The sequence below is a fragment of the Colletotrichum abscissum genome (assembly GCF_030869225.1).
Source record: "Colletotrichum abscissum strain IMI 504890 chromosome Unknown Scaffold_11.1, whole genome shotgun sequence".
NCBI lineage: Eukaryota > Fungi > Ascomycota > Sordariomycetes > Glomerellales > Glomerellaceae > Colletotrichum > Colletotrichum abscissum.
In genome coordinates, this window is record NW_026849999.1 from 149,725 (window position 1) to 163,962 (window position 14,238).

At 52.7% G+C, this 14,238-nt stretch overlaps 4 protein-coding genes across 4 annotated transcripts; 2 read left to right on the forward strand and 2 right to left on the reverse strand.

Annotated features, from left to right (window-relative positions):
- Positions 1 to 1,414: 1,414 nt before the first annotated feature.
- CABS01_05407 (ATPase) lies at positions 1,415 to 6,356 on the forward strand (the record flags this gene model as incomplete). The annotated part of the gene is made up of 2 exons (XM_060538777.1): positions 1,415 to 4,651; positions 4,710 to 6,356. 2 exons carry the CDS (start codon positions 1,415 to 1,417, stop codon positions 6,354 to 6,356), a joined length of 4,884 nt encoding a protein of 1,627 aa, XP_060405039.1.
- A 418-nt stretch (positions 6,357 to 6,774) lies between these two features.
- Positions 6,775 to 8,173, reverse strand: CABS01_05408 (O-methyltransferase; the record flags this gene model as incomplete). Its single annotated transcript, XM_060538778.1, has 2 exons — positions 6,775 to 7,985; positions 8,059 to 8,173. The coding sequence occupies 2 exons, from the start codon at positions 8,171 to 8,173 to the stop codon at positions 6,775 to 6,777; spliced, it is 1,326 nt and encodes a 441-aa protein (XP_060405040.1).
- Positions 8,174 to 9,594: 1,421 nt separating this feature from the next.
- CABS01_05409 (aromatic prenyltransferase) lies at positions 9,595 to 10,977 on the forward strand (the record flags this gene model as incomplete). The annotated part of the gene is made up of 2 exons (XM_060538779.1): positions 9,595 to 10,787; positions 10,875 to 10,977. 2 exons carry the CDS (start codon positions 9,595 to 9,597, stop codon positions 10,975 to 10,977), a joined length of 1,296 nt encoding a protein of 431 aa, XP_060405041.1.
- A 301-nt stretch (positions 10,978 to 11,278) lies between these two features.
- Positions 11,279 to 12,952, reverse strand: CABS01_05410 (cytochrome P450; the record flags this gene model as incomplete). The annotated part of the gene is made up of 2 exons (XM_060538780.1): positions 11,279 to 11,447; positions 11,526 to 12,952. The coding sequence occupies 2 exons, from the start codon at positions 12,950 to 12,952 to the stop codon at positions 11,279 to 11,281; spliced, it is 1,596 nt and encodes a 531-aa protein (XP_060405042.1).
- Between the last annotated feature and the right edge of the window lie 1,286 nt (positions 12,953 to 14,238).

Below are 14,238 nucleotides of genomic sequence, written 5' to 3' on the forward strand. Positions count from 1 at the left end.
CTTTTGCTATCACAGTCGTTTGGTAACAATCACCTACTTACACGTATGGCTATAGATGAACATGAAGAGGATATGATTCTCATTCTTTTAGCATCACAATGATGTGGTGTGGGATAACCCAATTCCTCTTTAAGAGGTTGAGCGTCTGATCTCTTTTTGACTACCTTGGCTGCAGCTGACAGGTCTATGCTTTCTTGTCCCCTTGTCCTTCCACCAAAATCAAAGTGCGAACTTTACTGTACCGAAGGGTAAATACTGTTGCATAAATCATTCTTACTAGAGTTATATCCCGTGATATTGCCAGGATTCTTGCGAGAAATCTCCCAAGTGGCATTGGTCAGGGTTGCATGGGCCACAGGTTAGTTCAAGTTCTTGATTGCACGACACGGTTGACACCAAACAGCCTAGTTCTTCTGTGATAGTTAGTCTTATCGATTTCACTGGAGACTTTCACCCGGCAGACAACAGTTCAAGGGAGATATCGGTCAGTATTGCTGTTATGAGTCTGACGCATAACATAGTTTACGCTGTCATCATGAACCTTGGCGGCCGGTTTTGCGTTTCTCGGGAGTGTAAAGTAGGCCGATTGCCGTTAACTGCGTCAGTGCTCAAAGAGTTCAATCAGTTTCCGAGTCGACGGATTCCCATGACGCCAAGACAGCCTTTCGCTCCCGTATCCGTAAACCCCCTTCTTGATCGGCGTTTAAACTCAAGATCAAGGTCAAACAAGGTTTGTTGCGCGTTGACCGCGAGCGCCAAAGCTCCATGCAGCTCACACTGGGTTGCTTGCTTTCATGTGCCGGGCCATCCGTTCCAACGGACGGGCGGGAAATTCTATTTGAATACTCCGTACTCGCCAAGCTCGCATCCATTTCCTCCAAGCTGCTTACACATTCCCAACTTTATACTTAGATACCCAAACTATGGCCAGGTACTTTTCTTTCCGTTTTAGGTTCTTTAAACTTTCGTTCCAGTCGGAGTCACTCCCGACGCTACACAGCAGGGACCGGGCTTAGATGCGAAATCCCGTCCCTTCGTGCTGTCTGCAGCCGTTGTAGTTTGCTGCCACACCTCAGTCATCCATCCCATCTAAACAGTCCCGTCTGGGCAGTCAATCCGGCATGGTCCATAATAGCACTCGAGATACTTAATGATAGATATTAGTAGGCACTTAGCGCGTGGCACATGTGGCTTCAGAACCGTATGATCATGGTCACTGCATGTTCAGTAATATAATTCCTTCAAGACAATTCAACTGATCCAAGGTTGACATCGCAACTCACTTGAAGCTTCACTTTTGATTATCGTTGAAACATTCAGAGAGTTGAGGTTAAATCAAGTGAACTTCGATAACACCGCCTTGCCAGACCGGCTTTTGCAGCTTGACACGTCTACATCTCGGTCAACTACAGGCATGTCTACCGCACCCTCCACCGACGAAAAAGCAGACAACGAGCGGCCAATTTTGCGATCTTCGCGTCCATCTCGGCATCGCGCCTCTCTTCTAAGTTTTCCAGGCGCTCCGCCTCCCAGTGACAATCGGCCGAGATCTGTACACATATCTGCGGACGAATACAAGGCCATTACAGATCTCGTAGACCTAGCAAAGTCTTTCCTCGAAAAACAGCAACAAAATGGCGAAGTCTCGTTATCTTCGACCCAAAGCGACTCTGTGCTAGACGTCTCAAAGGCTCCTAAACAAGACGGACCCCTCGATCCCTTTGGCAACAACTTTGACGCCCGGGAATGGGCCAAAGCATTCTATCGCCTCCGCTCCGACAGCTGCGAAGTGCGTAAGGCCGGTGTCGCCTATCGCAAGCTCAATGTCTCAGGCTACGGGTCCGACACAGCCTTTCAAACAACGGTTGGCAACGCGTGGTGGCTCAAAGCCGCAGGGGCTATGCGTGGCTTATTGCGTATAAAGCGTCAACAGGTGCGCATCCTGCATGACCTCGAGGGAGTCGTCAACGATGGCGAGATGCTTTGCGTGCTGGGTCCGCCAGGTAGTGGCTGCTCGACGTTTTTGCGTACCATGGCGGGAGATACGCAAGGTACGCAGGTGGCAGAGGATTCTCACCTCAACTACCGCGGTGTGAGTGCCGATGAGATGAAGCGCTACTTCAAAGGCGACGCTATCTACACCGCCGAAGAGGACGTTCACTTCCCGGCGCTCTCGGTAGCGGACACACTCTTCTTCGCCGCGAGAGCGAGAGCGCCCAGAACCCGGCCCGCTGGGCTATCAGCGGACGAGTATGCGACATGGGTGCGTGACGTGACCATGGCCATGCTGGGAATTCAGCACACGATGCAGACACCAGTTGGTGGGACAGATGGCGACACAGTACGCGGCGTATCTGGCGGCGAGCGCAAGCGTGTGAGCATTGCTGAGGCGGCGCTGAGTTTCGCGCCGATCCAGTGCTGGGACAACAGCACGCGTGGGCTCGACAGCGCTGCGACTGTGGATCTCTGCAAAAACTTGCGCGTTCAGAGCGATATCATGGGCATGGTGAGCATGGTCGCCATTTATCAAGCACCCGAAGAGGCCTACGAATTGTTCGACAAAGTACTGGTTCTCTACGAAGGGCGACAGATCTACTTTGGGAAGACGACGGAAGCCAAACGCTACTTCCAGCGGCTGGGCTTCGTTTGTCCCAAGATACAGACGACACCGGACTTCCTGACATCCATGACCAGCCCAGCTGAGCGCGAGGGCATCGTCAAGCCTGGCTACGAGCAAAAGGTCCCGCGTACTCCGGACGAGTTCGCCGAGGCATGGCGGACGAGTAGTCTCCGCCGCAAGCTTGGCGATGAACTAGACTCCTACGACGCATCCTTTTCTCTGAGCAGTAGTGGCCCGCGCAACTCACGCACACACTTTGCCGAGTTCCTGGAGAGCAAGAAGAGTGATCAGTCTTGGATGCAACGATGGAAGTCTCCCTACACCCTTTCGTACCCACGCCAGGTTCTCCTATGTCTATGGCGCGCACTCGCGCTCCTCAAGGCCTCGCCGCAGATGACGGTGATGATGCTCGTCCTCAACCTCTTCCAGACTCTCATCGTTGCTAGTGTCTTCTTTCGTCTGCCCAATACGGCCGAGTCCATCAAGTCGCGCAGCACGTTTCTGTTCACGGCCGCTCTGGTTAACGCCTTTGGATGCGTGCTTGAGGTGCCAGCTTTGTACGCCAAGCGCTCCATCGTTGAGAAGCATGTCCGGTACGCCTTATATCATGCATCAGCTGAGGCCGTCGCCGACTTGGTCATGAGCTTGCCATATAAGCTGCTCAACGCGATCACGGTCAACACAATATTCTACTGGATGTGTAATATGCGCAATGAAGCTGGATCCTTTGTGTTCTTCGTGCTGGTACAGTTCGCCATGACTCTAGCCGTGAGCTTGCTCTTCCGGCTCGTTGCTTCCGTCACCAAGAGTCACACGGCGGCTCAAGCGCCTTCAACCATTGTGTTGCTCACGCTGGCGCTCTACACTGGGTTCGCTGTCCCGCCCATGTATATCAAGCCGTACGCCAAATGGATCGCCACACTCAGCCCCGTGTCTTACGGATTCGAGGCTCTCATGATCAACGAGCTCGGCGACAATCGCAAGTTCCCTTGCAAGACCTTTGTTCCGTTCGGTCCGAACTACGAGATGGACGCTGCGAGTATGACCATGATGGCGCGGACACGCGTGTGTGCCGCGCAAGGAGGCGTGCCGGGCGAGACATTCATCAACGGGACCAAGTACATCAACGGTGCCTTTCGTTATATGGATAGTCATCGATGGCGCAACGTCGGTGTTGTCTTTGCATTTGCGGTCGCCTACCTCGTTTTGCACCTCATCGCCACAGAGATTGTGAGTAGCGCGAAGAGCAAAGGGGAGATGCTTGTTTTCCCTAGGGGCAAAGTCCCAACAAGGCGGACTGGAGAGCCGACTCGAGACGTAGAGGACCAAATCACCAAGGGGAAGACAGAAGCCCCAAGCGGCCATGATGCTGACGACAATGGCGACTTGACCATTGACCGTCAAACGGCCATATTCCACTGGAGTAATGTCTGCTACGAAGTCAAGCTTAAGAAGAAGGAGACGAAACGCATCCTGGATGGCGTAGACGGATGGTGCAAGCCGGGAACGCTCACTGCCCTCATGGGCGTTTCTGGCGCCGGCAAGACTACCCTCCTCGACGCTCTAGCCTCGCGTCTATCTGTTGGTGTGGTAACAGGCGAGATGCTCGTCGACGGTGCCCCGCGCGACGACTCCTTTCAGCAGAAGACGGGCTACGTCAAGCAGCAGGACCAGCACCTTCTCACGTCCACAGTGCGTGAGGCCCTAACTTTCAGCGCCGTCCTCCGACAGCCGGCCCGGTTTTCACACAAGCAAAAGATTGCATACGTCGACAAGGTGATTGAGATCCTGGGCATGGAAGAGTATGCGGATGCGGTCGTTGGCGTCCCCGGAGAGGGTCTCAATGTTGAGCAGCGGAAGAAGCTTACCATCGGTGTTGAGTTGGCTGCTCGTCCTGCACTTCTGTTGTTCTTGGATGAGCCTACCTCGGGCTTAGATTCTCAGACAAGCTTATCGATCTGCACTTTGCTTGAGACGTTGAGACAGAACGGGCAGGCTATCTTGTGCACAATCCACCAGCCTTCAGCGACTGTAAGTCCTCTTCTGTTCCCCTTTTCCAGTGGCTAGTACACTACTAACATGATGACAGCTCTTTGAGAGGTTCGACAGACTTCTTCTTCTTGCTCGAGGCGGAAGGACTGTCTACTTTGGCCAAATCGGGCGCAACGCCAAGGTCCTCGTTGACTACTTCGTCCGCAATGGCGGACCGCGACCCAAGAAGGGGAAGAATCCGGCCGAGTACATCCTTGAACAAGTCAAAGCCAGCGGAAGCGGGAAAAGCGACATAAACTGGCCCGAAGTATGGCGAAAAAGCACTGAGTATGAAGAGGTCAAGGCTCATCTGGCAAAACTCAAAGAAACACAACACCAAGACGCAGCACATCAACAGCAGCTGCATAACGATCCCCCCTTCGCCGCTCCTGTAATCACGCAGTTCTTCGAGGTGACCAGGCGTTTGGCCAAGCACTATTGGCGCACCCCAAGTTACGTGTACGCAAAGTTACTCTTGACCTTTGGCTCGGCTCTTTTCATCGGTCTCTCTCTGCTCAACCTACCCAACACGCAGACGGGCGTCACCATCCAAACCATAGCCATCTTCATGTTCCTCACAACGCACCTCAACTTGACACAACAAATTGTTCCCATATTTGTGTCACAGCGTACACTCTATGAGGGCCGTGAGCAGCCTTCACGCACATACTCGTGGGTCGCCTTCATGGGCGCGCAAATGGTGGTTGAGATGGCCTACAACGCGCTCATGGCCCCACCAGCATTTGTGGCCTGGTACTATCTCGTCGGGCTACAGCGTAACGCGGCAGAGACAAACGATACCGCAGCTCGTGGCGGACTATCGGTCTTGTTCATGCTCGTCTTCTTCCTGCAGGCTAGCACATTCGCCTACATGATTGGGGCCGCCTTCGACCTCGCCGACCAGGCTGCAGGCGTTGGCAATCTCTTGTTTGTCATGATGTTCATCTTTAACGGCATCCTCGGGACGCCGCCCAAGTTTTGGGTGTGGGTGTACCGCGTCAATCCCTTCACCTACCTCGTTGAGGGATTGCTCGGCACAGGGCTTGCGAACGCCAAGATCCAATGCGCCGATAACGAGTTCTTGCTCGTGAATCCGCCTCTTGGACAGACGTGCGGCGAGTACTTGCAGCCTTTCATTGCCCAGGCGGGCGGATATCTCGCTGATACGACTGTCTTGGACAACTGCAAGTATTGCACAACGAACAATACAAATCAGGTCTTGGCAGGGGTGCATGTCGAGTTCAGCAACCGCTGGCGCGACTTGGGCATCTTGTTTGCGTACGTCTTCTTCAACGCTATTGCTGCTTTCGGGTTATACTACATCCGTGTGCCCAAGCCTAAGAAAGATAAAGGCAAGACATCGCCATCAACACTTCCGTCACCTCAAGACGGCAGCAATACAGACCCTCCGCCCAAATTTCCTATGGAGGAGTCTGAAAAGCAAGCAGAAAGGTCGTCGCAGGCCATGCGGGCCGGCAAGGTTCTTGGATCGCTTCGGTCGTCTATTCACGGCGGCTTGCAAGGGCTTGGAAATGGTGGAAAGAAATATTGGGATGATGATTTGGAGAATGCGGACGATGCTCAAATAATTGGCAAGGAGGCAGATTTGGGGTACTTGAGTGAAGGCGAAGAGGGGAACCGGGATGTTGATATTCGTGATTTCAGCATGCAAAGGTCGCCTGTGACTCCCCAATATTGGATTTAGTGGGATCAGGTTAGTCAACGTGCTTGATTGGAGTGATAATAAGTTATTAATTCTCAATCATCTTGAATGGCAAGTCCTGACATGGCGATTCACACTTGGGTTCGACTAGAATCGATGCAAATTGCGTACACCTACTTACACCTACTTGATACAATTTCACCACTTGTCCACTCATCGTCAGGATACATAGCTCAACATTGAATCTCATTAGGCAACGGTATTCGGACTTTGAGAGCAAAAGAGATGCCAGATAGAACATTACCGCACGCCGCATCCATGCTCAATGCAGGGAGATGTTCGCACGTTTGACGTCGAAGGTAACTACTTATGAAGAGCTCGTCGCTGAACATGTTTCCAAAACGAAAAAGTAATTAAATTCATTCAACAGACCTGGTACCAAAATGCCTAATATACCTTACTAGTGACTGCCATTGGTGCCAGTTGCACGATCCTCCTTCAACCGACATTCAATCACATTACCCAAACCACGGCAGATCCACACCTTGACAATCTTCAATCCAGCCGCCTTGACAACACGATCCAAGTCTTGGAAAGTCCTCTGTCGACCATTGGGGCTAGCAGTCAGAACGAACCCTCCGATGAGCCCCATGGACTGGAAAGCCCCGTAATTCTTCAACAACGGGGCAGGCGCATCAGGGAGCAGAGCGTCGCCGCACGTCGGGTGTGGTATGTACTCGCCAATAAGCAGACGCGACTTCCCAGGAGCCATAGCATTCCTGATGTGCGTGAACATGGTGGTCAAGTCCTTATCCTGCCAGTCGACAATGACGGACCGGAACCAGTACACGTCGGCTCCCTTAACCGGGTTCTCATTGAAGAAGTCATGGGGGGTGAGCTTGACCACGCCCGAGGTCAACGCCTGCGGATCTGTCTTATTCCAATGTGCTGTGGCGTGCGCGATCATGCCGGGCTGGTCCTGGACGATGCCGACAAAGTCGTTCTTGTGATGGGGGAAATTTGTACGCAAGGATTGGATCGAGCTACCGAGTCCGCCACCAACGTCGACGATGACGGCGCCGTTCCGGAGGGTGGTTTCCCAGGGGTACCCGCGCACATCGGTCAGGCCGTGGAGGTACTCGCCCAGCGAAGCGAGCCAAAAGTCGAAACAGTCGCGCCACTCGGGGTGCGCGTTGAGATACTCGAACTGTCCCATGCCCTTACCGATGCTCTTGGCAAAAGCTGAGTCTCGCGGCTCGTAGCTGGCGCAGAGGACGGGATCCTTGAGCAGTCCAGGAAGCACATCGGCTGTTGGAAAGAGAAAGGAGGCGAAGCGGACAGAGTTGGCGAGGCGTTCATCTGTAGCGAGGGCTGTCGATGCTTCGTCATTGGCAAAGACATCATGGGAGGTCTCGGCAAAGATGTGGTGGGCGCAGAGAGTCCGCATAACGAAGCCCAGCTTACTCGCATCGGCGATGCCCGTCTTGGAAGCGAGAGCGTCAAGCGTCATAGGGCCATTAGCGGCCAGGAGCTGGGGTATCTCCCACTCCACGACCATGTGAAGCGCGCGAGAAATGTAATAGCTGTGGGCCAGATGGCCGAGACGCCACTGGGGCGTCAAGATTGCCGCCTCGAGCGATGTCGTGGCAGCGATGACGCGTTTACGGGCCTCTTCAGCCTTGGGGGGTTTTCGGGATTCGAACATCAGGGTTTGTCTTTGCTCCGTTGCTGACTGTAGCCTTACCGGCCGAAGAGGAAGACAGCTCGGCGATGAGGTCATTGGTTGAGGTGGTTAAGATGGCTAGAACCGAGCGGAGGTATGTGATTTGTTCATTTTGCTCAGCGATGCCGATGGCCATGTTGACTAAGAGTGACGAACGTCTTTTACCCCTGGTACTTGTTGACGTATTGGTATTGCGTCTCACTTTTCTGTGGGCTTTTTCACCTGAATCCCTCTTAAAGCCGGGATACTACTTGCAATTGGCTTTGTAAGTTGAGGTGATATAGCTCAGGGATGGTAATGATAGGAAGTCCAACGGATTTCGGGCTCGGTATTGCTTGTGTTGTGATCAATGTAAATGACGTTTTTTTTATAGGAATATGAGTAATAGTCCCGGGCATCAGTGATTTCATTGCAGGGGGCTCTGGACTATGAGTATTATAGCGAGCGAAAATGGCTATCCTGAGAGTGAGGTACCACTTTGAGTCAGTCTGTAAAGCTTCGTATTCGTGCCCGGTCGGCTATCGTAAGAGCTCGGCTACCATGCGAGATTAGAGATGACGGCGGTGGTTGCCATATGGTCCGATTGTCCGAACGTAAAGTCTATTAGACTTACTGTTTCTACACGGTGTTCACACGAATAAGGCATTGCAGTGTTCTAGTCTTCATCATTACGCCTTGGCCTTGTCAAGATTATTGTTTCTACATTTCAAAGGTAGATGAAAACAGCATATTGCTTCAAAGCTTCTATGCTTCATGTCAAGTTGTTGATAGAGCCGCGCGGGGCAGATTTTCTCTTTCAGTCCGCGCCGGCGGCCAAGGCGTTCTAGAGAACGGACTCCGACGCCGTCGGGGCCGATTGTTCAAGGCATACTTGTAAGCGGCGTACTATACGGGGAGATCCCCGCCTTGCATGAGGAAGGCGTTCTCACATGCATCAAGGTTAGGGCCCGTGGACCCGTCACGCCCGTCAACCTCACAAACCAGATACATCCTAAACTATAATTAAGTGAACATCCCACCAGTTCGTCGAGATGGCCCGCCCGCCCGAACAAGAATCTTACCTTCCGCGTGTTCCGCATGAAACATGTAATTTAAACTTCAAGTCCAGCCCTGTCACAAATCACGTCATATCGAGATGCCCATCATCCAGTTCTGAATTCCATGTCTAGACCAGGCCCTTGCCCCTTAACCTCAGGGACCCAAACACACCTTGATCAGTAATGAGTTTGGCCGTACCCTTATACCGTACGCTTTCGCATTCGCTTTCCGAAATTGACTTAGCTTCAGTAGAGCGTTGGTTTATCTCAACTGTAACGACCGATTGAGATTCCTAAAAAGGCAACCTATTGTCAACTTAAGCATTCGACACATACAGGCCCAACAAACAGTGACTCAAGTAAACTCCAACGTAGGAGCTTTGGTGACTCGAGGCAGCCAAAAGACAGAAATAACCATCAAAGCGGAAAAAGTCAACGTGATTACGAATAAACGCCAAAACACAGTGAGGATATCAATTTTTGACCTCAATAGCCTCAAGAGGAAAAATATCACACAAAGATGGCCTATCAAGCTATTGGTACTGCCAAGCGAAACATCTACAACGAATTTGACGCTCCCTCCTCCAGTTATACTTCCATTTCGAAAGGAGGTCCTCTTGTCTCCTCATGGCTCCCCACCCTCTACAATACCCTTTCCTCGCTCCTAAGCTGGACGGGCTCCTACCCAGCCCACATCCAAGACGCCCATCTCGCCTTTGTGCGCGAAGCCGTGGACCCCCGCCTGAAGCAGCCGCCTGCTTCTCCTGACAAAGCGAACTACATTCTTACTCACAATCAGTCTCCTTATGAAGCAAGCGTCGCGTTCTCATCTCACAGAGAGGCCAAGGTACGGTTCACGGTGCAGCCGCTCGTGGATCCAAGCCCTGGGGCCGCGGGCGATGACCCCCTAGGGCAGAGAGGACTGCGTCAGAAGCTGGAGGGTCTGGCATCTGCTTGCAACGCCGATCGCACGTGGTTGGATGCCTTCCTTGATTCTGTCTTTCTTACTACGGAGGAGGAGGCGGGCTTGATCAGAATGAAGCCTGGTGGTGCGCTGCCCCGACAAATTTGTTATGCTGGATTCGACCTCGAGTCTGAGGAGAACACGACCATCAGCATGAAAGCGTACCTTTTCCCGCAACTCAAAGTCCTCGCAACGAACCGGTCGCTGGTGGACATCACCGAGTCCGTCGCGACACGCCTTGCCGCGGGTGATGAAGCGATGTTGGCTGCGTGGGAATTACTCAAAACGTTCCTCGTCTCGCAAGGCGAGGACAATATCAACATCTACTTTCTCGCCATCGACTGCGTGGCGCTCTTCAAGAAGCCTCGCTTTAAGGTCTACGTACACACATACGCCAACTCACTTGCCTCAGCCCGTGACGTCTTCACACTAGGCGGCCGCCTTCCTGCTTCCTCGGCCGACTTCCTCCCACAAGTTTGGCCTTTACTTATGGAAATGGAAGGCATTGCCCCAGCCGAGATGGAAAGTCTGGAAAAGCCGCTCAGTGATCCGAATAGCAAGTACTGCGGGCTCTGCTTCGCCTTTGAAATTGTGCCAGGCAAGGCGGTCCCGCAGGTCAAGATGTATGTGCCGATCTGGCAGTACTCCCGTGACGAGGCCGGAATCGTTGAGCGCTACGAGCGAATCCTTCAGACGCAGGGGATGATGTCGGGGAAGTACGACTTTGGAGCTGCTGTTCGAGACGCCTTGTAAGTGTCATCCCTTGTCCCTTCATCGACGCGCTTAATGAGCGTATGAGCTTAGTACTGACTCATGTTTCTCTTCAACCTAAATAGCGGCAAGAATAGAGAGACTGGCCTGCATACCATGGCTTCGATTTCCTCTTCTGGCAAGGGCGTGGGGTTCAGCGCCTATTTTGGGCCAAGGTTTTGGGATTGAGCTTCATTAGACGACTTTGTAGAGGAATCTAGTCAACCTTTATCGTACAATGATGGCATAGTTCCTTTCTAAAGCCATTTGATTTGACCCCAAGATCCGGAGAATGTTAAATAGAACAGCATTCAAACACGTGTGGTAGACTAAATAGTGGAGCATGCGAGTTAGTCACAACACAATATGTGTCCAGAATAGAAAGCAAATGAACAGTTTATTTCATATCACAGACTAGGTAGTTCAAGTACAGGGTTAAGATGATTTAGAGCATTCAATAATAATACCGTCTCATAGATGAAATTGAATCTTACAAGGCCTGTTCATGTTTGCGCGGCACCAACTTGACCCAGAGAGGGTGCTTATCCCAAATGCCATAGCTCTTTTGGTCTAACCAGTCAAAATTAGGGTCAGCCAGTTCAAGGTCAAATCTGTACAGTAGACTAGCAATAATAAGCCTCATCTCGGGGTACGCAAGGCTGTGCGCAAGATTAGTCAACGGCTTCAATCTGGAAACCGGGATGAGGAAAGAAATCAGAGAAGAGGATGGAACTCACTTCTTGCCAATACAGTCTCGCGGCCCCGCTGAAAATACCTTGACACAATCCCTCCGATCACCAGCATATTTCGCCGGCCGGTCGCTGCCCTCCAACCATCGCTCAGGCACGAACTCCTCAGGATCAACAAAGTTGTCCGGATGATGCGCAATCGCATATAGTGGGATGTCCACGCGCGTACCCGCTGGAACATGGCGGCCGAAGACGATACGGCCTCCGGGAGGGACCATCCGCGGCATCGGCGTCGGCGCCGGCGGGTACACCCGCATGGCCTCCTCGATACACGCGTTGAGGTAGGGCAGCTTCCGCAATCGAGTAAAAGTCAAGTCCTCCTGCGGATCATCAATGACGGCATCAAGCTCCGCGCGCAACGTGGCCATCTTAGACGGGTGTGTGAGAAGCAGATAAGTCAGGGCCGAGGTGGCGGCTGTGGTGGTCTCAGTGCCGCCAATCATGAAAGTCGCAGCGTTGGAGTACATCTCAGCGCGCGAGATGCCTGGCTTCTTGTCGCTGCCGCTGTTCTGCATAATCATGGACCAGATGTCGCTGCCAGAGTCGTCACCGCGGTCCAGGCGCTTGTCGACACGGTCCGTTGAGAAGCGGTTGTGTCGGGCGCGGCGCTCGCCGCTACCGCCCCAGATGAGCTTCAGGAGCAAGGGCCCTAGAGGTGAGTGCCAGCCCATCATAGTCATGCCGAGCGTGACTGTCTTGATGGTTGAGTACGTGTCGCGAACCCACTGGCGCGCCGACTGGTCACTCTCGAGCATGCCAAGCGGCTCGCCGTACATGAGGTCGCCCATAATGTCAAAGGCGAGGTAGCTCAACCATGTCATGAGGTCGACACGGCCATCAGCATGGGCAGAAGAAGCAGAAGCTAAAGCAGGCTCCGCGTTCTCATCGGCCAGCTTGCCCATCAAGTTGCGCACATGGTCCTGTACGAGACTCTCCTGCTTGAGCACGGCACGATCGGAAAAGGCGTGCGAGAATAGACGTCGCTGCCGCTGATGGTCGGCATCGTTCTCGGCCCGCACGATGCCCTTCTCGGGCGCCGCCATGTCCGGCCCCAGTCCGACATAGTCCTTTGGCATATCGCCACCTCCGCCCGCCTTGGCGTAGATGTCGTGCCAGGCATCAGGATGGCTGTAGCTCAGCTCATTCGGGCCGATGCGCACAACGTGGCCGTACTGTTTGTGGAGGAGCAGAGGCCAGCTGTGGTTGGTACCGTTGGCGCGGTGCCAGAGCCATGGGATGGTAGTGATGCGCGCGAGTAAGGGGCCCGGGTATCCCGCCAGGGGATGAAGAGTCAGGTAGTAGATGGTGCGTAGGACGAAAAGTCCGAGAATGGCCGGGCCGAAAGTCCAGAGGAGTCTCTGGAGGAATGGCAGGTTGATCAGGTGAGCGGTGAAGGGGATGATGTCGAGGAACATGATGAGCTCGAGTTGTTAGTGAGCGGGGAGTTCGAGACCGAAGTTCCGAGGGACGTGCTGGATCAACCTCTTTTTTTTTTTTTTTTTGCTTTTTGACTATCCTGCGTTCCGGATCGTACAAGTAGTAGTAGGGTTTCTCCGAATCTCCGGAATAGAGGTCCGATCTGAGGAGAAATGATCAAGACTCAAGAGAGGTTGTCGTCACTGTCCGAGTCCAGACTCTTCAACAATGAGGGGTGAGAATGACAACTGAAGCTGATATGGCTTGGGTTGTTACTAAGACCACAGCAAGGTGGAAAGCGAGTATCCCAAAAAGGATTTCCCCAACGGGCAACTCATATAATCGACAGATTCAACCCCGAAGCCGAAAGTGTACTGGGTGTCGTTATTTTCGCATTCGCAACGTCCGAGGGACCCGAAGCAAGGGGCAGGGCAGGGCAGAGGCGTTTTGACGTAGCCGTGTGCCTGAAGGGCCGACAGCTTGTATCTCAGAGCTGGACGGGGAGGTTCGGTATGAGTTCCGCTGGCAAGTAGCTAGGTTCTTCTGAACTTCTGAAGTCGATCAAGAGAGCAGGGAGAGCTTTGAACGGCTGGAAGGTTTCTCGCATAATTTCCCATATGACGGAATCGGACATTATCACAGGAGAATAACTTTCCTAGGTTCAAACTCTATCATCTTTAATGTTGGCGAAAAGGTTGCGCCAAAGCCCAAGATGCCCCGTCATCCTGCGCTTGGACGAGCGTGTATTCGTATTTCTAGAGAACCATATTTGACCTAATCAGGCACCGAATGCCCGGTCGTGCACGGTGTGTAATCGTCCTTGCTACCCAAAATGGCTAGTATAGCTGGCATGATCGGACGGTTGTCAACCACACCGTCGGGGCACTGCCGAACAACAAAATGTTCTGCTTTGCACTGCCGATCCATCATGCCGTATGTCTGCCTTGCTTGGGTCTGGGTCATTACTACGAAATGCCGTCTCTTGGATAAACGCCGGTTCGGTATGGGGAGGCGGAGGGAGATGTCATCTGAATACGAAATACTTTCGGAATTAGAGCCAGGTTGTGAAGATACCTTCGAGGTTATTTCCGAGTTGAGGCCATGGATTGTATGCTACAAGCTTCCAAGCGCTGTTGCCCGGAATAGGCAATACGTAACAAGATCGAGGGAGAATCTCTCTCTCTCTCTTTCTATCTATTGCGGTGCCGTCGGCATGTATTTACATATATTTACTCACTTGCCTATTCTGATCATTCAGGAGGATCGACAGAACCAACAACTTTGA